Below are 20,914 nucleotides of genomic sequence, written 5' to 3' on the forward strand. Positions count from 1 at the left end.
TTTAAAATTAATATGTAAATATTTAAAATGATAAATAATATTTAAATTCAAAATAAGTTATTTTTTAAGTAAAAAATATTGAAAAAGCTAAATTCACAAATTTATAAATTATTTTATTTTTTTAGATTCTCTTTGATAATAATTTTAAAAAATATTTTTAATTTTTAAAATAATTTTTAAAAATATATATATTTGACTAAAACTTAGAAAACAGTTTTTAAAATTTAAAAAATCCTTTATGTTTTATGAAAAATCATTTGGTGAGTGATTTTTCTACAAAAAATAAAAAAATACCTCCATTAAAAAATACTTTAAATAGAAAATACGGGTCATCGAAGGCCGTCTTTTGAGAATTGCAAGAAACAAAATGAAGAAAGAGTTTTTGTTGGAAAATAGAAGGAAAACTTTTCGCTGGAAAACGGTGTCGTTTCCAGCTAATGGTGGTTTCACTCCAGGACGATGTCGTTTCGAAGGAACCATATATCGCCGTATACTATGCAGCGCGTGATGTGCAAAGAAGAGTCAAGAGTGATGCCGACCGAGCTGGAAGAGTTAGTAGGTTTTCTCTCTGCTCCTTCTCCACAAGTAAGTTCATAATCTTAAATTTTGTTTGGTTGATTAGAATTGTTAGATTCCTATTTCTCTTTCACTTTCTTCTTATTTTCTGGCACCCAGACGGATTAGAAAGATTTAAATAGTTTTTTATTCTGTTTATGTTTCTTAAATGGAAAAATTGCTGTAACAAAACCCTACTCATAAAAAATTCAGAGTTCTTTTTTCTTTTTAAGAGTTGAATTCGCATAAAATAGACTTAACTAAGTTATGGGATTCATCGGTTGAACTGAGGATTGAGAATAGCGGACTGTTGTGTAGTTATTTTCACAGAAATGTCTATTCAACGTGTTTTTTAATTTGACGAGTGAAGGTTGGGAACTTATATTTTAATATTGGAATATGCTTCCTTAGTTACTGGAATCCCATGCCCAGAGGCGACAACCATTTTATTTTTATTTTTTAGGAAATTGATGACACCATGATTCCATCAAGTGTGGTCTTTTTGCTCAATGTCATCCCCTGAACTCTCAAAGGAAAAGTGAATGGACTCTTTATTCTTGTATGTGTATATTGAGTGATTGAATTTGCTCAGTTTAGAATTGGAACCCTCTTAGGAAACCACATTCCACTCTCCCTGGGATTTTGATTCTTATCTTCTACATGGGATTTTGATTCATCCCATTCCCATCCTATTCCCGCATAGCAAATGCACCCGTAATGTGATTTATGCACAGGATTAATCTTTCAGGTTTCAATTATTGGTCAATGATTTTATCTTTCTCTTTCTAAGAAATGTAGAGGGAAATAAGGTATAGGCGTACTTGCTCAGTTTATAATTGTTTACCCATGTTACTTTATTCAATTTTTAGGACTCTATAGCTTTTAATTGGAAATTTTTATGTAAAAAACTCAGGTGAAGAAGGCAGCTGTGGATATTGTTCAGGGATTAACTGGGTCTGAGGATGGTTTACAGTCTCTTTGCAGCCACTCAGATGTTCTGATTCCATCATTATCTCGAGTTTTAAGTGAAAAAAAGGTGCTCTTTATCTCATGCCTTCATAAAAAACCAATATCATTTTTCTTTTCAGTGCTATATCTTGCAGGAGATTGGCAGGATAATGCATGTCAACAAGAAAATTGGATTTAAGAGATTCATGCTCTTCAAAGGGGACTTCCCTAATTTGAGTTTGTATTTCAATTAGGCTATGTGCCCCAGGCTACACTGATTAGATCGGAAGGATTTTAATGTGGAGTCTCACTTTGATGTTGAAAGTATAACGACTAATGCACATAAAGCACATAGAGATTGTTTTGAAGAGCATTGAGCAGGGTGATTTTTGTTTTGCTAGGATAACCTCTTGGATATTATTGCTCAACTGAATTGGTTTGACATTTCAGGAAGTTTCCGAACCCGCCGCAGAGGCTCTTATAAATCTGTCACAAAAGCCAGAGCAAGCAGCAAAGATGGTAGCTATGGGAATGATTAAAACAGCCATGGATATTTTATATAAGCAAGGGTCTGGTATTACCGGGTTGCTGGTTATGCTCCTAGTTAATCTCACCCAGTCTGATGATGGTATTGCATCCTTGCTTCAGGTGCTTTCCTTTGGTTAATAGTATTGCCTCCAATGCTCTAGGCAATCTTTTAGAAATCTCTTTTTCCTGCAAAGAAGGATTTGGAATCAAGGATGTGTTTTTCTTAATAGTAGTAGCATGGTTTAGTTCAGCTATGCCTTATCATGCGGAAATACTAATTACTTATATTGGGAAACGTTTCTCTTCATTAGACTGGAGATGAGAAGATTCAAGGACTCTATCTTATGAAGCTTGTGAGATCATTCTGTACATCCTCTACTGAAACAACTGGTGTGTTTGTCTTCTTTGTACTTTAGTTTTCTTTTATATGCAAATATGTTATGCCTACATAATTTTATACCCTTCTACTTTTCAATTTGAGTACCATTGATACTTCTTGACTTGAAGCTGATGTATTATTCCACAAGAAAAATCCAAGTGGTACTGTGATTACTGACCATGATCATCTCAGCCACTCATTTATCTGCAATGTGTCATAAAACCTGAAAGCCTATAAAAAATGTACAATAAATTTTGAAAAGCCTAGATCTTTTGACATGGATCATGAGCTTGATTGTCTAACAGGCTGAGAACACCCACTTTTGGTGATCCAAGATCACTTTTTTTTTTTAAGGTTATCGACATTGAAGTTCAAAAAAGCATAAAGTTAGTTGTTTAAGAAATCCTAGTTTTGTATCTTGTGTTCATACTTCTTACTCCATTAATTTTTAAGTGTCTTTTAATTTCATTTGAAAATATGTTCTCTTTTATAATGTTCATTTCTTCATTATCATTTATAGAGTTCCCCATAACACACATACATGCATAAATGCACACGTGTGTTACGTATTTCCCTTTATGCATACATACATGCATAAATATGCACCAGTGTATGTGCTTCTGTGTTATATTCTTTGTGGAATTTGGCTGGTTTGCACTTATATTCATATATTACCATATATGCATTCACAACCTCATGCAATGACAATTGACTTCAACTAAGTTTGTGCTGCCACTCTTCCATCCTGACGTTTTCTTTCTTCCACACATCCTACAGATGATCCATTTGAACATGTTGGTTCCATACTTGTGAACATCTCAAAGAAAGACTCAGGAAGGAAAATGTTGTTGGATCCTAAGCGAGGGATGCTAAAGCAGATTGTTAGGCAGTTTGATTCAACAAATCCATTGCGAAAAAAGGGGGTATGCATTACAGATCTCCTCAACAGCTAAATTTTTTTCTAGAAGACCCTTGACAGTGTATGTTGTTCTCTTCAGTATGCATCTACAGCAGAAGTTCTTTTGGTTTTTGTTTGATAATAAAGTCAGGAACCAGGAAGTGAAGATCACTAGCTATGGGACTCTAATTGTACGCCTTTTTGGAACCCAGTATTGCATTTACATCTGAGTTTATGAGATAAATGTTATTGCTTGATTGATATTTGAATATCATTCAGCCAAACCCGTTTGATGAGGATGAATCTCCAAGATGTACATCAAGAAAGGGAATTAATATTAGTTAGAATTAAAGTAGGATTAATATTACTTGGAAATAAATTAGGATTAGTATTTGTTGAAGTTGAATTATTAGTAGCTAATAGGTTATAAGACAATTAGAATTAGAGTCATAATAGACTATTAGAATTTTAGTAGACTTTGGATTTCTTAGAGAAACCTATAAATAAGGTTAATTGATTTAAACCAAGGTATATATTGATTGATGATTAATAATAATATATTTTCTTGCATACTTTGCAATTCTTAATAGTGAGACTTCATTGATTTTCTTCAAGATGAGACTCCTAGAAGGCTTGAGTGCAACTCTAAGGTTCTATCGCATCTTCTCTTTTATCTTTTTTCTCTATATTTCATTTTATTTTATTTTGTTGTCATAAACTTTATCCCTTGCTCCTCTCCTTAGACCTTTGCCCACCTATTTGATTGTGGACAATTATCCTAGGGTTTTCCTATATCTATTTGATTGACGATGTACTAGCATTTTCCAAACTCACATTGATTGCCAAGGGAGACTATGTACTATGATTATTGATGGAGGTAGTAATTTCAACTTAGTTTCAAAGGAACTTGTTGAGAAACTTAATCTAAAGTCAAAAGAGTATCCAAATCCCTATCAAATAGCATGGGTAAATGACACATCTATTTTGGTGAATTCTCATTGTCTAGTGACATTTAATTTTAGTAATAATTTTGAGTTATTAGTATGTTGTTATGTTTTTCCAATAAAAGTTGCCCATATTGTGCTTGGAAGGCCATGGCTTTTTGATGAAAGGATCCAACATGATGGATATGAGAACACTGGCACACTTGTGTGCAATGGGTGTAAGAAGATCCTTTGTCCAAAAGGAAACTCCACACTTAAGCAACTAGAGGGAAAATTAACATCCTTGAAACTTGAAGAGCCATGAAATACTCCCATTAAGAAACAATTTTAAGTTGCTAGGAAGGAGGAAGAAATGGTCAATGATGAATCTAGAATGCAAGAGGTGATGAAACTAATCCTAGAACAACTTGTAATAGAGCTAAAAAAAAGTTGTTAAAGCTTTAAAAAAAACAATGTTTGACTTTTCAAGACCAAAACATTATCATGATTGGTGGCAAACATGAAGAATCCTATGATGATATAATAAGAATTGCAGAAATTTCTTTTGAATATAGGGAATTCAAGAAACTTGTTCTTTTGTAAGAAGAGTTTAGGAAGCAATTTGCCACAAACTTGTTGATGACATATAATTATTTTGAGAACTATCAACTTGTTTCACAATATTGGAAAATCTTTTGAAGTTTAGAACTTGTTTCGCATGAAATTGAACAAGTTCAAGAGATCTTATCTTATCATGGTAAAGAGTTTTCTAAGAAAGAAAAGGTGGAAGGCATTGCTTAAAATTTCAATTGACTATGGAAAATCACTAAAACTCAAGGTCGAGGTTTTTTTTTCAAGATGGGGGGAATTGGTGAGGATGAATCTCCAAGATGTACATCAAGAAAGGGAACTAATATTAGTTGCAATTAAAGTATAATTAGTATTACTTAGAATTAAATTAGGATTAGTATTTATTGCAGTTAAATTAGGAGTAGTTAATTAGGTTATAAGACAATTAGAATTAGAGTCAAAATAAGTTATTAGAATTTTAGTAGATTTTGGATTTCGTAGAGAAGCCTATAAATAAGGTTAATTGATGTAAACTAAGGTATATATTGATTAATGATTAATAATAATACATTTTCTTGCATACTTTGCAATTCTCAGTGGTGAGACTTTATTGATTTTCTTCTAGGTGAGACTCCTAAAAGGCCTTAGTATGACTCTAAGATTCTATCCCCTTCTTCTCCTTATCTTCTTTCTTTATATTCTATTTTATTTTATTTTGTTGCCACAAACTTTATCCCTTATTCCTCTACTTAAACCCTAAATGATAAAAACCCTTGCCCACCTATTTGATTGTAGGTAACCATCCTAGGGTTGTCCTACATCGCTATCTCTTGATGATACCATGAAATGATATCTAAAATAGTGGCTACTTTCTTGGTCCTATAAACCGGGCCATTTTGGGTCCATGTTGTTGCCTATAGCACCTTTAGTAGCCTTTAGTTCTTAAGATATTGTACAATTTTTGCCAGGTTGAGATTATTTGGAGATATTGCTTCACCGTTAAGTTTAATCCTGGTGTGTCAGAGATGAAAATTTTCTACTTTTTGTGAATTTTTTTTTCATTTTCAATAAAAGAAAAAAGTTGGTCTAATCCGTCTGTTATATAAAAGTTACGTCTAATCCATCTAATATATTCCAAAAAAATGAGATAAAGGGAATGTTTGGTTGCTCTGAGGGGTGCTGACTTCTGACACTATATGCTTTTGACACACTATGACTTGTTTATGATTGTTTTGAACATTGAAAGGACTTTGAACTAGGACTATTAGATTAGCAAAGCTGTTCCTGAACAGCTTGGGGTCTGCTGGTTGAGAAACCACTTAAACAATTGAAGAAGCCAAGCACAAGCCATGGCTGGCATCATAGACTCCCAGTAGCATAACCATTTTAACAAATTAGCCAAAAGAAATACTTCAAAAAAGGTTATAAACAATATTAAGGAAATAGGTAGCATGAAGAATGAAGTAGTCATTTGGATTGTATTGTAATCACCAATTTGCAATGGTTAAGGTTGAAGTGTTGGATTCAAACATAGAATTGAATTCGCTTTTTGTAATCCCAAGAAAAGTGAGACTCAGATTGGAGAAAATTCAAAGGGAGTTTTTGTGGGGAGATATGGAGGAGAGAAGGAAGATCCACTTGGTAAGATGGGCGGCTGTTTGCAAAGACAAGAGGTATGGAGGATTGGGGTTAAGGCATATGAAGGATTTCAATAAGGCTTTGCTCGGTAAATGGCTTTGGAGATTCCCTCTTGAGAGAGGGAGTTTTTGGAGGAAAGTCATTGTTGGTAAATTTGGAGAGAAGGAAGGGGGTTGGACCACTAGAGAGGTGAGAGAGTCTTATGGGATGGGCCTTTGGAAAGACATTAGAAAGGGTTGGGAGGAGTTCTCTCTTAGAACTAGAATTCATATTGGTAATGGTAGAAGCACTAGATTTTGGTGGGACATTTGGGTAGGAGACTCTAAGCTGAAGGATATGTTCCCTCAGCTGTTCAGAATGACAACGAACAATTCTGCTGCAGTGGCTGATCTTTGGGGGAGGCAAGGAGGGGGTGGTGGGGTTTGGGAGGTGCACTTTAGAAGATCCTTTCAAGATTGGGAATTGGAGGAGGTGAGTCGTTTTCTGGAACATATTTCTGCAGTAAAGGTTCAAGAAGGGGAGGATTTCTTGGTTTGGAAGATTGAGAGGAGGGGAAAGTTTAGTGTTAAATCTTATTATAGGTCTTTAAAGGGTGAGAATAGCCCTTTCTTTCCAGCTAAAGAGGTTTGGGGTTCACATGCCCCTTTGAGAACTCGTTTTTTTACTTGGGAAGCAGTTTGGGGTAAAATTTCTACTATTGATATGTTGATGAGAAGGGGTTGGTCTATGGTTAATAGATGCAATCTGTGTAAAGAGAATGAGGAATCGGCGGACCACATCCTTATTCATTGTGACAAGACTAGGAAACTATGGAATTCATTGTTGTCTTCTTTTGGGGTGATATGGGTATTCCCAGCTTCAGTGAGAAACTTGCTAGGCGAATGGAAAATTAAGGGCCTAGGGAAGAAAAGGAAAGCAGCGTGGAGATTAGCGCCTATTTGTCTCTTTTGGTGCATTTGGGGAGAGCGAAACCGAAGAACGTTCCAAGAGGAAGAAATGTCAGATATGAGTCTAAGGAACCTCTTTTTTCGGTCTCTTCTAGAGTGGTCTAAACCTTTTCTGGACTTGGACTATCTCTCCTTTCTGATTTTTTTGGGTGATGGGGTTGAAGTTTAGCTGTTTCCTTTTTAGTCTGTTGTTGTTTTTGTGGCCTTGGGTTTGGCTTTCTTTGTATACTGCCTGTGTACATGGGGAGCGCCCCCTTTTAGGCGTGTTTTAATCATTTTTCTTCTCTTTGTCTATCAAAAAAAAAAACATAGAATTGAATGGTTAGATTAGGCTAATTTACAAACTGTGTCAGGTTGTGAACAGGGATGAACTTGACCAAGCTTGAAAAGGCTAGTTAAGTTTGGGTAAAGCTTGAGCATTTGGGCTTGGTCCAGATTTTCAAATAAACAAGCTTGATAGCCAAATATGTAGCTTGACTTGACTTGGTTGTTTCCTGGTTTGAATTGCTTTATAGTTACTTCTGAATCTAATAATTCCTACAACAGCAATTTTTGTGGTGTGTTTGTTTGCTCACAGGTTTCTGGGACGATTCGCAACTGCTGTTTTGAAGCTGAGACTCAGCTAGAAAATTTGCTTTTGATATCGGAGTTTCTCTGGCCAACTTTGCTCTTGCCAGTCGCTGGCAGCAAGGTAATATTTTTTGCTTTTTTGACACTTTCAAGTGTTTGGCAAACTCTGTCTTTAGTTTGTTTGTGGCAAGGTTATTACGTTTGTCTTTTTTTAAAAAATGATAATAATAAATTTGTTCTACTACTCTTTTTTTCTATTCAAATGTAAAATCACCATGGTTTACTTCATATCCAATAATGCTTGTTACTAATTACTTTTTCCCATATTATATTTCTTTTTCATGGTATAAGTTCCTGTTGAGAGAGAGAGAGAAAGAAGAAAGACCTTGATTCTCATTAATGTAATGATCTACTTACAATTGAGAAATATATATATATACAAGGCTAGGAGTCCTAACTACCATACATGTGTCCTACCATATATGTGTCCTATATTAACAAGGAAAGGTTATACACTATAAATACATTATATTCAACACTCCCCCTCAAGCTGGAACATATACGTCATATGCACCAAGCTTGTTACAAATATATTTAATCCTAGGACTTCTGAGAGATTTAGTGAAGATGTCAGCTAGTTGATCATTTGAATTAACAAAACTTGTAGCAACACATCCTGATGCGATCTTCTCTCTAATGAAATGACAGTCAACTTCAATATGTTTGGTCCTTTCATGAAAGACTGGATTGGATGCAATATGTAATGCGGCCTGGTTATCACATATGAGTTTCATCTGTTCATCCTTTCCAAATCTCAACTCTCGAAGAAGATGTCTCAACCATATGAGTTCACATGTTGCCAAAGCCATAGCTCGATACTCGGCTTCAGCGCTAGATCTGGCTACTACATCTTGTTTCTTACTCTTTCAAGATATTAGATTACCTCCAATAAAAACACAGTACCCTGAAGTGGAACGTCTATCTGTGGGTGAGCCAATCCAATCTGCATCTGTGTAGCCAACAACCTGAGTATGACCTCTGTTCTCGTACAACACACCTTGGCCTGGTGTACTTTTGATATATCGAAGAATGCGGATTACAGCATCCCAATGGCTATCACATGGTGACTGTAGGAATTGACTAACAACACTCACAGGAAAAGAAATGTTTGGACGAGTAATGGTGAGATAATTCAATTTACCTACGAGCCGTCGATATCTCCCGGGGTCTCCTAAAGGCTCCCCCTGTCCTGGTACAAGTTTGACATTCGGATCCATAGGTGTGTCTACCGGTTTACAGTCTAACATACAGGTTTCTTCCAGGATGTCTAAAGCATACTTCCTTTGGGAAATGACCACAGCAGAACTGGATTGAGTTATCTCAATTCCCAAGAAATACTTGAGTTTCCCCAAGTCTTTGGTCTGAAAGTGGGTAAAAAGGTGTTGCTTTAGTTTCTGAATACCATCCTGATCACTGCCTGTAATGACGATGTCGTCCACATAAACAACCAGATAAATACACTGGCCCAAAGAGTTATGATGATAGAAAACTGAATGGTCTGCTGTACTGCGAAGCATGCCAAACTCTTGAACAACAGAACTAAAACGGCCAAACCATGCCCGAGGAGATTGTTTCAAGCCATATAGAGAACGACGTAACCTGCATACTAAACCAGACTCCCCCTGAGCAACAAAACCAGGAGGTTGCTCCATATAAACCTCCTCGGCAAGATCACCATGAAGGAAGACATTTTTAATATCCAATTGGTAAAGAGGCCAAGAACACATGGCAGCCATGGAGAGAAGCAGACGGACAGAAGCAATCTTGGCAACAGGAGAGAATGTGTCACCATAATCAGAACCATAAACCTGAGTATAGCCTTTAGCAACTAAGCGGGCCTTAAGGCGATCAACCTGACCATCAGGACCAACCTTAACTGCGTAGACCCAACGATAGCCAACGGTAGATTTACCCGAGGGTAAAACAACAAGATCCCAAGTGCCATTAGAGTGCAGAGCAGCCATTTCATCCACCATTGCCTGTCGCCAGCCTGGATGGGAAAGAGCTTCATGGGTGCTCTTTGGAAGAGAAACAGAGGATATAGCAGAAACAAAAGCAGAATAGGGTGAAGATAATCGATGATAACTCAAAAAATTGTAAATAGGATGAGGATTACGAGTAGAGCGAGTACCTTTCCGAACAGCAATGGGTAAGTCATTAGGAGAAGGCAGAGCCGGGGTAGGTGAAGTCGAAGGGATAGGAAGTGAGTCAACAGGTGCCTCAGCAAAAGGGAGAGGAGCAACGACACGAGGGCGACGATGATAAACCTGAAGTGGTCGAGGAGGCATAGCATCAGGTGGGGAGACAATGGGAATAGGCAAGACTTCAGAAACAGGAAGAGACTCAGAAGTGGTGGAAAAGAATGGTGAGTCCTCAAAGAAGGTGACATCAGCGGAGATAAAGTATCGATGAGTCTCAAGGGAATAACAACGATAACCCTTCTGAAGTCTGGAGTATCCCAAGAAAAGACACTTCATGGCTTTGGCGGAAAGCTTGTCCTGTCCAGGAGTGAGAATATGAACAAAGCAAGTACAACCAAAGACACGAGGAGGAAGGAAATAAAGTGGTTGGTCAGGGAAGAGAAGGGAGTAAGGAATCTGATCATGTAAGACAGAGGAGGGCATACGATTAATCAAATAACAAGCGGTAAGAACAGCGTCCCCCCAAAAACGAAAAGGAACATTACTATGGAGGAGGAGAGTACGAGCTGTCTCAACAAGATGTCGATTCTTGCGTTCAGCTACCCCATTTTGTTGAGGAGTATGAGCACAAGAAGACTGATGAAGAATCCCATGATGGGACATAAACGAAGTAAATGGGGCTGAAAAATATTCCCTGGCATTGTCACTGCGTAACACACGAATAGAAATATGGAACTGGGTTTGGATTTTAGCATAAAATTTCTGGAAAATAGAGAATAACTCAGCTCGATTTTTCATTAAAAATAACCAAGTACATCGAGAATAGTCATCAATGAAAGTGACAAAATACTGAAATCCTAAAGTAGACGCAGTCCGACAAGGACCCCAAACATCAGTGTGGACAAGCTCAAAAGGAGACTTTGCCCGATTATTCAAACGCTTTGGGAACGAGACACGAGTATGTTTCCCAAGCTGACATGACTCACACGGGAGCGACGATAAAGTGGAAAAACGAGGGACCATCTTCTGGAACTTGGAGAGACTAGGGTGGCCCAGACGATTGTGAATGAGGAGAGGAGCATCAATGGAAATGCAAACTGCAGGAGATGAATCCGAGGTGAGGTGATAGAGGCCTTGAGACTCACGTCCTATGCCAATCGTCTTCCCCGTACTCCGGTCCTTCAAGGTCACAAATTTATCAGAAAAGGTAATAGAGCAATTAAGAGTACGAGTGATTTTGCTGATGGAAATAAGATTAAAAGGACATTCAGGAGTATAAAGGACAGAAGTGAGAGGTAGAGAAGGCAGAGGAAGGGCCAAACCAATACCTTTAGCCACAGTTTGAGAACCATTAGCTAAGGTAACAGTAGGTAAAGCAGAGGTAGTAGTAATAGAGGAGAAAAGATCCTTATTACCAGATAAGTGATCAGAAGCTCCAGAATCTAGAATCCAGGGTCCAAGAGAAGATGTGTGGGTAAGGCAGGCAGAGGCATTACCAGGCTGGGCAACAGAGACAACAGAAGCTTGAGATGCGGAAGAGCTCGGAGGCTGAGGCAGCGGAGAATCAGAGGACTGGGCCACATGGGCAGTGTGAGGAGGTCGTCCATGTAACTGATAGCAACGATCGCGAGTGTGGCCAAGTTTATTGCAATAGGTGCAATGAGGACGTTGACCTCTACCTCGGGTACCACTGCAGCCTCCTCGAGAGCTAGTTTGACAAACTAACACAGAAGAATCTGAAGTGCTATCAAATGGCAAAGTCTGAGTGGAGGAGATACGGAGGAGGCGAGCAAACACATCATCCAAGGACGGAACTGATGAACTACCAAGAATCTGATCGCGGACAGGCTCAAGATCCGGACGGAGGCCAATAAGAGTAAGAACCATGAAGAACTTGTCAAGCTGTGTTTGTTGAGCCCCAACATCAGGAGTAAGAGGCATCACAGTCAAGAACTCCTCCTTAAGAGAGGTAATCTGGCCAATATAAGTAGATAGATCCAAGTCCTGTTGGCTAAGATGGACAATAGCAGAAGCCACCTTATAAAGACGCTGGATATCATTCGTATATAATCCTTTGGCCTGAGTCCAAAATTTAAAACAAGTTTTGTAGGCCTGAAGATGAAGAAGAATCTTGGGATCAACCGATTGCCATAATACACTACATAACTGTGCATCTATCTTCCTCCACTGTACACGGTCAACCTCAGGGATATCTGCCTCCTGTGTAATCAAGTGATCCTCATATCCTTGACCCATAAACCAAAGTTCAACAGAGGCAGACCAGGAAAGATAATTGTCACTGCCAACCAATTTCTCCGAAGTAATCATAGGAGATCCAGATATAACAGCGGAAAAAATGGAATTTTTAGTAGTCATATCTACTTATCTGGAGAATGAAGTATGTTTGGATCGAAGAGAGCCCTAATACGACTTCAGATTGCGGCGTGACACCATCGAAAAAGGGAGACGGCCTCAGATCGCGGCGTGGTACCACCAGAAAGGTAGAAGAACACTTCCCAAGGCACGTGCAGGGATTGGAGTGGAGAAAAAGTAGTCGGAGCTTCGCCGGAAAGATTGTTTGGAGGGCCGACGGAGACAAAAATCCCCAAAAGAGGTACGTGCAGGGCTCGGATGGGAGAACTAGGGAGGTAGGGAGGTTGGTCGGCTTCAGGCGAAGCTGGAGGAGGAGGCGCGTTGCCGGAAAATGCCTCACGCGCCGGCGCGTGAGATGCAGCCGCCGGCCGGAAAATTGCGCGTGGACGGCGCGTGGAGGCTCTTTTGGTGCCGGTGCCTTCACAAAAGTTGGAGATCTCCTCCAGGCACTCCTTCTGGTATGGTCGGTGTCGGAAAAATACGTCGCCGGAAAGTTCACCGGAAAATTTCGCCGGCGGTGAGTGGTTTCTGTCGACGATCCGAATGACCGGAAAGTATTGGGAGATGGGGAAGGTGACCGGAATGAAACACGGTCACCGGAAGGTTTCCCGGAGTTGATGACACGGGAAACAGGAAAGAATTAGGTTTTCTTCCTTGGCTCTGATACCATGTTGAGAGAGATAGAGAAAGAAGAAAGACCTTGATTCTCATTAATGTAATGATCTACTTACAATTGAGAAATATATGTATATACAAGGCTAGGAGTCCTAACTACCATACATGTGTCCTACCATATATGTGTCCTATATTAACAAGGAAAGGTTATACACTATAAATACATTATATTCAACAATTCCAAAGTTCAATTTGAAAGAAGGCCTCTATTAGTTGGATTTATTTTGAAACATGAAAGTTACCTGAAATCAGCATGGAATTATCATAACTGCATGCTTATGAACCATGGAGATACTGGCTCTCATCTAATCTTCAATGGATTAATAAACTTTTTTTCATAAATGGGCAATTTGTAATATTCAAGAAGTATGAGGAATCATTCTTGCAGAGATTATCTTCCACTAATGTTTTTGTTTAAACCTCATGAACAGCATTGCTGGAATGGTTGCCTAATACTTTCTACTATGTAGTTATGCACCTCAATATTAGAATTGCTGTCTAGGCTTTCTATGATCTACTTTTGCAACTCTATTTGCTCTTACACTGCAGTTTGTTTCTTCTAGATTTCCAATTCTGTGGGTTAAGTTGGAAGTTTTATCATAGGTTTTGTCAACTTTATTCCATGTTTCTAAATGGAAAAACTTTTGGCTGATCCATGCCTTTCTTTGCTTGCTATCATTGAATATGGTTCTCTGTTTTTCCCCACATTTTTCTAATGCTTATGCTGTAGAATTTTCCCCTTGATCTGGTTATTTGTTCCCAGGTTTATAGTGAACATGACACATCAAAAATGCCACTTGAGCTTGGCAGTGCACTCTCCATTGAACGTGAACCTGTTGGTGATCCTGAAATTCGGGTTCAAGCACTGGAGTCTCTTTACTTGATCTCATTACAGGTCAAATTAATAACATATTCTTCTTCTTTTCCTCATATTGTACATATTAAATCCATAGCACATGTTTCATTGGCCATGAATGAATTCAAAAGTCATCCTTGACAAGAACTTGCCAAAGGGTCCTAAGGAAATTGTATATGCTTTCCAGAATCAAAAAAGATATCTCAAACATTTTGTCCCACTATAGCTGTTGCTACTTAAACCTGCCGTGTTGTAGGGGCTTTATATTTTAACAATCCAGTTACTTAGTCCAGCAAAGCAGATGTTACTAGGATTATGCATGTGTGAAGGATAGGTGACAAATGATATTTACTAATACTTAGTTTGAATATTTTAGACTCATGTATTGGACAACTTTTGGAAGCAAGCTTGGTTTTCTCACTATCTGTGTGTGAAAATATCAGCTAAAAACTATACTTTAGGCTTATTAGATAACTAGGCTGTATTGATGGTTTTGTACTTGGACCAATGTTAATGCCCTTGATGTCATGCATTCTTAAACGTCTAGGGGTCTGTTTCAACAAAAGATAATATTGGCTCAAGATGACCGTAGATGCTATTGGCTGAAGTGCATGTCAGTGCATTGTATTTATATTATATCATCACTGCTGAAAGAATTTTTCATGTTGAATTAAATAAGAGCAAATATAACAGTTGATATTCTAGAAAATGGCTTGGAATTGGGATTGTGGGAGGTTGAGGTTCCAGGTTTGAATCCTGACAGGAAGAAATAAACAAAAAAAAAGAGAGAGAGATGTGTTGCCTATAGATGGTGGGAAAAGTGGCTTCCAATAAAAAAATACATTTCATTCATTTTGGAGGAATACAAAATATAGATTTCATTTTAATAAATGTTTATTATCCTTCAAATGCCTAGTAGTTGAAGTTTAGAAGAACTTTTTCATGCATCCAATTTGCTGTAGTGCCAAATGCATCCCAGATTTAAATATTTCTCCCTTTTAACCTGTGTATGGCTCCTTATAAGCGAAGCTAATTCTTCTGGATAAAAGTAATGCATGTATGTTTTCATCTCCTTCCAGGAGGCAGGTCGAAGAGCCCTTTGGTCTGTCAATGGGCCTCGGATACTACAGGTGGGATATGAGGATGAAGAAGATCCAAAAGTAATGGAAGCATTCGAGCAAGTTGGATCCTTGGTACCCTCTTTAACCCCTCTCCCCCAAACCACCACCATACATGTGCATAAATCTACTGCTGACACCTCTTTAATTTGGTGTAGTACATTTGGGTACCTATTATGAAATAGTAATTACCTGACACCTCTCTTGTTTAACAGCTGGTTCATGGCAGCGGAACAGAGGAATTTTCCACTCAGACATCAAAATAACAATCTACTGCTGTGTTCATTAGATTGGTTTTACAAGTTCTCCAGATGAACTTAATGCAGGTTATGAAAAGCCATTAGAACACAAACTAAAGCTTCTGACCTCTTTTGGGGATGGAGATATCCAGTGTAGAACTTCCAGGTTTAATTTTCGAATCCGTCACTATGATTATTTAAAAAAAGTTGGTTTCAATATGTTATTTTGTAGTTGAGAAAAGAAATCAGTGTTGTTGCGAATACGACATAAAGAATTTCCCAATGGACCCTTGGAGTTGTGTTATAGATTTTCTGGTTTGTTTAGAGCACTGATTGCCAAGGTTTGTGTTCCGACACCATTACTTTCCAAGTTCCAACATAATGAAGGTATGTGTTCGTCAATGGCTAGGCCTAGGAATGGAATATAAACTGAAAGTGGTGGAGTGCATTTCTGCCGGAACAGTCTACTGCTGAATTCCTCACGAAATGGAATTCTGAATGAAAATCCACTTTTGCACAGCCTACCGCCGTCCAAGATATGAATGAGTCATAGCTTTATAGTGCCAAGCTTAAGAATGGCAGAATGGTTTAAAGGGCATGGCCACCAATTGTATTACAGTATTCGGTTGACATTGATAAAAGAACAAGTGGTTGGAAGCCCTAAAAAAAAGGCAAAAGGGTTTTGAAATAAAATGTGTATCCAGAAGACGGTGCAGCAATTTAACGTGTGAATTTTTTTATTTTTTTATTTTTGGGCTTTTTGCGAAAAGAACTCTAGATTACCATATTTATTTTTCCCTATGATATTTTAGTATATGATTTACTGAATATGTGACAACAACGTGACCAGTAGTTAAATGATCTTTTTTGCCCGGAATTTAATAACGATGGTAAATGAAATATTAGGTTGTATTTAGTTCCTGAACATCGTCTCATTCAGATTTTTTGTAAAAAATAGTCAGTAAGTTTAATGGCACTTTTTCTTTTCTTTTCTTATTTAACCACAAAAGACACTATGATGACAAAAGAAAGACGACCATGCCATGGTGCTTTTTTCTTAGATAGTGTCTACATGGATTTACTCTTTTAAAAAAGTTATACATAATTAAGTTAAATTATATATTATTGATTTAAAGAATGATACAATAATTTTTTGTATGTGATGAATTTTTAATATTCTTTTAAAATTCAAGACACTTAGGAATTTAATCTACGTTACAGATAAAAAGTTAGCAGAATATAATTAATGATGTCACATATTAAATAATATGTTTATAGATTGTTCTTAATTTTGGACACGTAGTTTAAAATCATGAAAGTCTTTTGATTTGATTTGATTCGGAGTGTAAACAGTTGAAAGTGGATTATTGTTACATTAACAATTCATTTAAAATGTTTTGAAAATTATAATGATTTAAATAACACCTTTTATTATTTAATATCTTCATACAAAATAAAATAAGAAATATACATTAAAAAGAAAATGTTGAAAAAGTAATTATTTATTTATTTAAAAAAAAAAAAAAAAAAAACATGTGGCCTGTTTTTCGTTGAGCAGTCGTAGACTTGTAGTAGACTCTTTTACAGTTTGAGATTGGCGCCATTTGGGGCGCGCAAATTCGAAAAAACAACCCCCTCCATTCACGTTCCCGCCACTTTGCCTGATATCATCTTCTCAACCCCGGAAAATGAAGAGATATCCACTCCTCTCTCCCTCTTCATCCAAGCCACCCAATTAGAGAAATGGATATCTCTGACATTGCGAAGAAGCTAGGTCTATCCGATTCCAAACACATCATCCGAAAAGCCGCCGAGCTCCGCCGCCTCTGCGACATCCAGTTCGATTCTTCTGTCATCGGAGTTGTCAGTTTTCCCAATCTTCATTCATTCATGCACATAATTTACACACAAAAAGAACAAAAAAAAAAAAAAAAAAAACCACCAACGTTGAGTGCTAATGAAGGAATTTTCTCATTTTCTAGGGGGAGATCTGCAAGGCCATAATCTGCTTAGAAATCGCCGCTTCAGGGTAATTTCTATTCTATCAAAATCGCTTCTTGATTGATCCATACAGTCACAATTTTTTGGTTTATTGATTTCTGATGTTGGAATAGATGGGAAGAGGTCATTTTTGATCGCCCGAGCGCGATAAAATTGAGTGGCATGTCAGAGAAGGCATATAATCGATCGTTCAATGCAATGCAGAATGGTCTTGGTGTCAAGTAAGTTTTCGAATTTGTTTGTTTTTTTCCCCTCTTTTGGCAATGACATTTCGTATCCGTGTGGATTGAACCAGTTTTGTGGTTTTGTAGGATAAAGCTGGATATTAGAGAATTGGGGATTCGGTTTGGATGTGTTAGGCTCATTCCTCTCGTGCAGAAGGGTCTGTCACTGTAAGATCCATTTCCTTCTACACATTATGTAAATTTTGATTTCTATTGCTTGTATGCTGGTTGATTGTTCTTTAGAGAGAATGATATCTGCTACATGTTTGAAAAATTGCCTGCGTCGAACAAGTAAATAAGCTCTGATAATTTCTTTATGCTCCTTCTTCTCTGGCATTCATGTAAGTTATATTTTGAATCACTAGTACATGAGGTTATGATTTAAAATCAGTGGCATGAAAACAAGGCTTTTGTTGAATGTGCGTGTTAAGGCCAAAATTCTTATCATAAGATGTGTGATTTGATTGGATGGTGGTTCTAATGTCCAGCTATAAGGATCGATTTCTTGCATCATTGCCAGCTTCTCGGCGGACAAGTGCTGACTTCACTCGGCCAGTATTTACTGCTGTAGCATTCTACTTGTGTGCAAAAAGGCACAAGGTTCCCAACTAATCTCTCTATGAACATGCATATGTATTATCTGTTTGCCTATATGTCAGTGGAGAAGTCATTAACTTACAGTAATTAGTTTCCTTTTTTTTCCATGTCTTACAGCTGAAGATAGACAAGTTTAAGTTGATTGAGCTTTGTGGGACATCTGAATCTGAATTTTCCTCTGTAAGAGAACTTTTGTAGTATGGATAACGCTTTAGTGCACCCAATAGTGGATAGGCATGGTCTTTTCAAGTGTTTTAATGCTAATATACAACTATCAACTGTAGGTTTCTACATCTATGAAGGACCTATGTCATGACGTCTTTGGGATCTCGAAGGAGAAAAAAGACCCCAAGGATGTGAAAGGGAACCGAGGTAGCAACTAACACTTGTTGGAATTTGCTTCTGAATCATTTTTGGAGCTATGATTTACGTTGAGAATGTTGTTCTATTCTTCATTGCTAGAATCTTTTCTTCACTTTGAGAATTTATTTCTAATTTCCTTCATTGGTGTGCAGAACTGTTGGATACATTACCTGGGAAAAGGAAACTTGATGATGGTGGTTATTCATCTGATGATGCACTGGAGGTACAAATACAAAAGCATATCTATCTAATTGATGTTCTGTTCGTATATACTAAAAACAGTGATATTGTTTGTTTGCAAATCAGATAGGTATATGCACATTCAATCCCTGCTAGTTTCTATTGTATTGTGAATATATGCAGCATCACATTTGACATCAATTTTATCACTTACTGTTACAAACCAGGACCTGTTCCCTTGCTGACCTTTGAAATTCTTGTTCTGCATAATGATGGGTGACATGGTTCCATAACCTTGATGTTGGTTTAACTTGGTCTTCTAATATGTAACTTAGCATTATCGATAGTGTTCACAATCTGTCCCATTTTTGCATTTTAGTTTGCAGGTTTTTACTTACTTCGATAGTTTACCTTAGTTGCTGGTTTAAATTGCATAGATACAAAAAGGGCACAAACTAAGTTAGGCAGAACTTGATTGGATAAGCTTTAACCACAATCAACTAAATTGTTACAACTTTTTGTTAACAATGGCTATAATTCTGACTCTGAAAGAAGCTGCAAATCTATTTTTATTTATTTATTTATTTGTAGGAAATGTAATTCTTCATCAATGTGATTTGGATGTGTGCTTCCACAAATCAGTGTACCCATAAAATATTTAGGACATTCCAGTTGGTATGTGGTCTGAAATGCTCAACAACTTGCCAAAATATCCTTTCCCTTGATGCAAGAAAGGCTTAGTCAAAGATCCATAAGAGGGTTTCTGTCATTTAAAATGATTATGTTCATTCATTAAATTATTAGTTCCTTGGCTTAAAATTATACATGTACTATGCATTTGTTTGGTTCTGCCATGAAAAATTTGAGTATGATGTTCAGAAATATTATGTTCATCTTAATAAATAAAATTCCAGATCCCTATTACAGACTAGGTCTCTAATTATTGTCAGACGTTACTGTGACATTACATTTGCAGCTTTCAAGTTACAAGCGGCGTAAACAAAAGGATAAACTTGCTTATGAGGAATGGAAATCTTCTGTAACTGCAGCTAATAAGCAAAGCAAGGCCAAAGGTTTTGAGAGCAATCTTCTCTGTTTCATTTACCGCATTAATCCACATTATTTAGGTCATTGCAACTGATTATTGATATTTTGTTTACCTCTCCAGTTCCTAGTAGGCAAACTAAGCAAACTAAACTCGACTTTCAGAAGGAAGTTCCTGAGACCCAGAAGTTGGAGGCTATGTAAGAGGCATGTATGCCTTCTGTTAACAAAGTTTTTGTTGCTGCAAGTTGACATGAGAAGAGAAGGAATGATGAGGAAGTACCATGGTGGACATTATTACACTCCAAAATGATAACTTTGATGGGTTAATTTATTTTCATTTTTGCTAGTGCTCTAGCATACAGGAATTTTTTCTACATGTTAAAGAAATTAAAAAGATGCTGCAGGAATCGCTCTTCTACAATTAGTGACATTGTACATAATGATTTTAAAAAAATCACAAAAATAAAATAAACTGCTTTATTATTTACATTAGACCTGAATATCTTAATAAAGTTTGAAACAGGCTGGTAGATTGAGGTTGCCTGGGGAGATTGTAGCATTGCTTTCAGGCTTTCCCCCTTTTCTTTGCTGAATCCATTTGGAGAAAATTCAAGTGTTTATTTTAGGGGTGGGGTGGGGAAAACTTGTAGACTGTATCAATAGATTTGGCCATGTGAAGGAAATGCTTGAAGATCAGATGCATCATCAACTGGAGTTGATAAACTGGTTCCCAATTATATGCTACGTAGAAAGTAAGGGATTAATTTCTTGTTCCAATGACATTACTATATTGGATGACCTGTTTTAAGTTAGCTTTTAATCAGGCTTTAGATAGAGTTAATACAAAAAAAAAGAAAAAAAGAAAAAAAAAAAAAGAGAAACCTTGTGGCAATCAAATATAGGTCCTTTAATACATCGGATGGGATTTGCTTGGGATCATGGCTAAATAGTTTGGATTAATAGAGTAATTTGAAGAAGATGGATCATGAAATGTGTATATGCTGTATTCGTATTTTCTTTGTTCATTAAAATGTTAAGGTGTCTATGTTGTATTGCTGTTTAATTGTAACTAACTTTTATTTCC

General features: G+C 37.2%; 2 protein-coding genes across 2 annotated transcripts; both read left to right on the plus strand.

The window, feature by feature from the left end:
- The first annotated feature begins 493 nt into the window (after positions 1-493).
- Positions 494-15,758, plus strand: LOC117919948 (protein HGH1 homolog). The gene is made up of 9 exons (XM_034837263.1): positions 494-585; positions 1,469-1,591; positions 1,954-2,151; positions 2,343-2,421; positions 3,188-3,333; positions 7,964-8,077; positions 13,969-14,100; positions 15,141-15,254; positions 15,395-15,758. The coding sequence occupies exons 1-9, from the start codon at positions 496-498 to the stop codon at positions 15,443-15,445; spliced, it is 1,047 nt and encodes a 348-aa protein (XP_034693154.1). The 5' UTR covers positions 494-495; the 3' UTR covers positions 15,446-15,758.
- Positions 15,759-17,022: 1,264 nt separating this feature from the next.
- Positions 17,023-20,317, plus strand: LOC117921638 (origin of replication complex subunit 6). The gene is made up of 10 exons (XM_034839590.1): positions 17,023-17,281; positions 17,401-17,447; positions 17,533-17,640; positions 17,731-17,811; positions 18,132-18,243; positions 18,358-18,420; positions 18,525-18,612; positions 18,756-18,826; positions 19,760-19,856; positions 19,952-20,317. The coding sequence occupies exons 1-10, from the start codon at positions 17,162-17,164 to the stop codon at positions 20,029-20,031; spliced, it is 867 nt and encodes a 288-aa protein (XP_034695481.1). The 5' UTR covers positions 17,023-17,161; the 3' UTR covers positions 20,032-20,317.
- The last annotated feature ends 597 nt before the right edge of the window (positions 20,318-20,914 follow it).

Source organism: Vitis riparia, chromosome 1, assembly GCF_004353265.1.
Source record: "Vitis riparia cultivar Riparia Gloire de Montpellier isolate 1030 chromosome 1, EGFV_Vit.rip_1.0, whole genome shotgun sequence".
Classification (NCBI taxonomy): domain Eukaryota; kingdom Viridiplantae; phylum Streptophyta; class Magnoliopsida; order Vitales; family Vitaceae; genus Vitis; species Vitis riparia.

Coding starts and splice junctions, on each gene's coding strand:
- LOC117921638 (XM_034839590.1), top strand. CDS start 17,162: ATGGATATCTCTGACATTGCGAAGAAGCTAGGTCTATCCGATTCCAAA. Junction 18,421..18,524: donor CTGAATCTGAATTTTCCTCT/GTAAGAGAACTT, acceptor TATCAACTGTAG/GTTTCTACATCTATGAAGGA. Junction 19,857..19,951: donor TAAGCAAAGCAAGGCCAAAG/GTTTTGAGAGCA, acceptor TTACCTCTCCAG/TTCCTAGTAGGCAAACTAAG.
- LOC117919948 (XM_034837263.1), top strand. CDS start 496: ATGCAGCGCGTGATGTGCAAAGAAGAGTCAAGAGTGATGCCGACCGAG. Junction 14,101..15,140: donor TTTACTTGATCTCATTACAG/GTCAAATTAATA, acceptor ATCTCCTTCCAG/GAGGCAGGTCGAAGAGCCCT. Junction 15,255..15,394: donor TCGAGCAAGTTGGATCCTTG/GTACCCTCTTTA, acceptor CTTGTTTAACAG/CTGGTTCATGGCAGCGGAAC.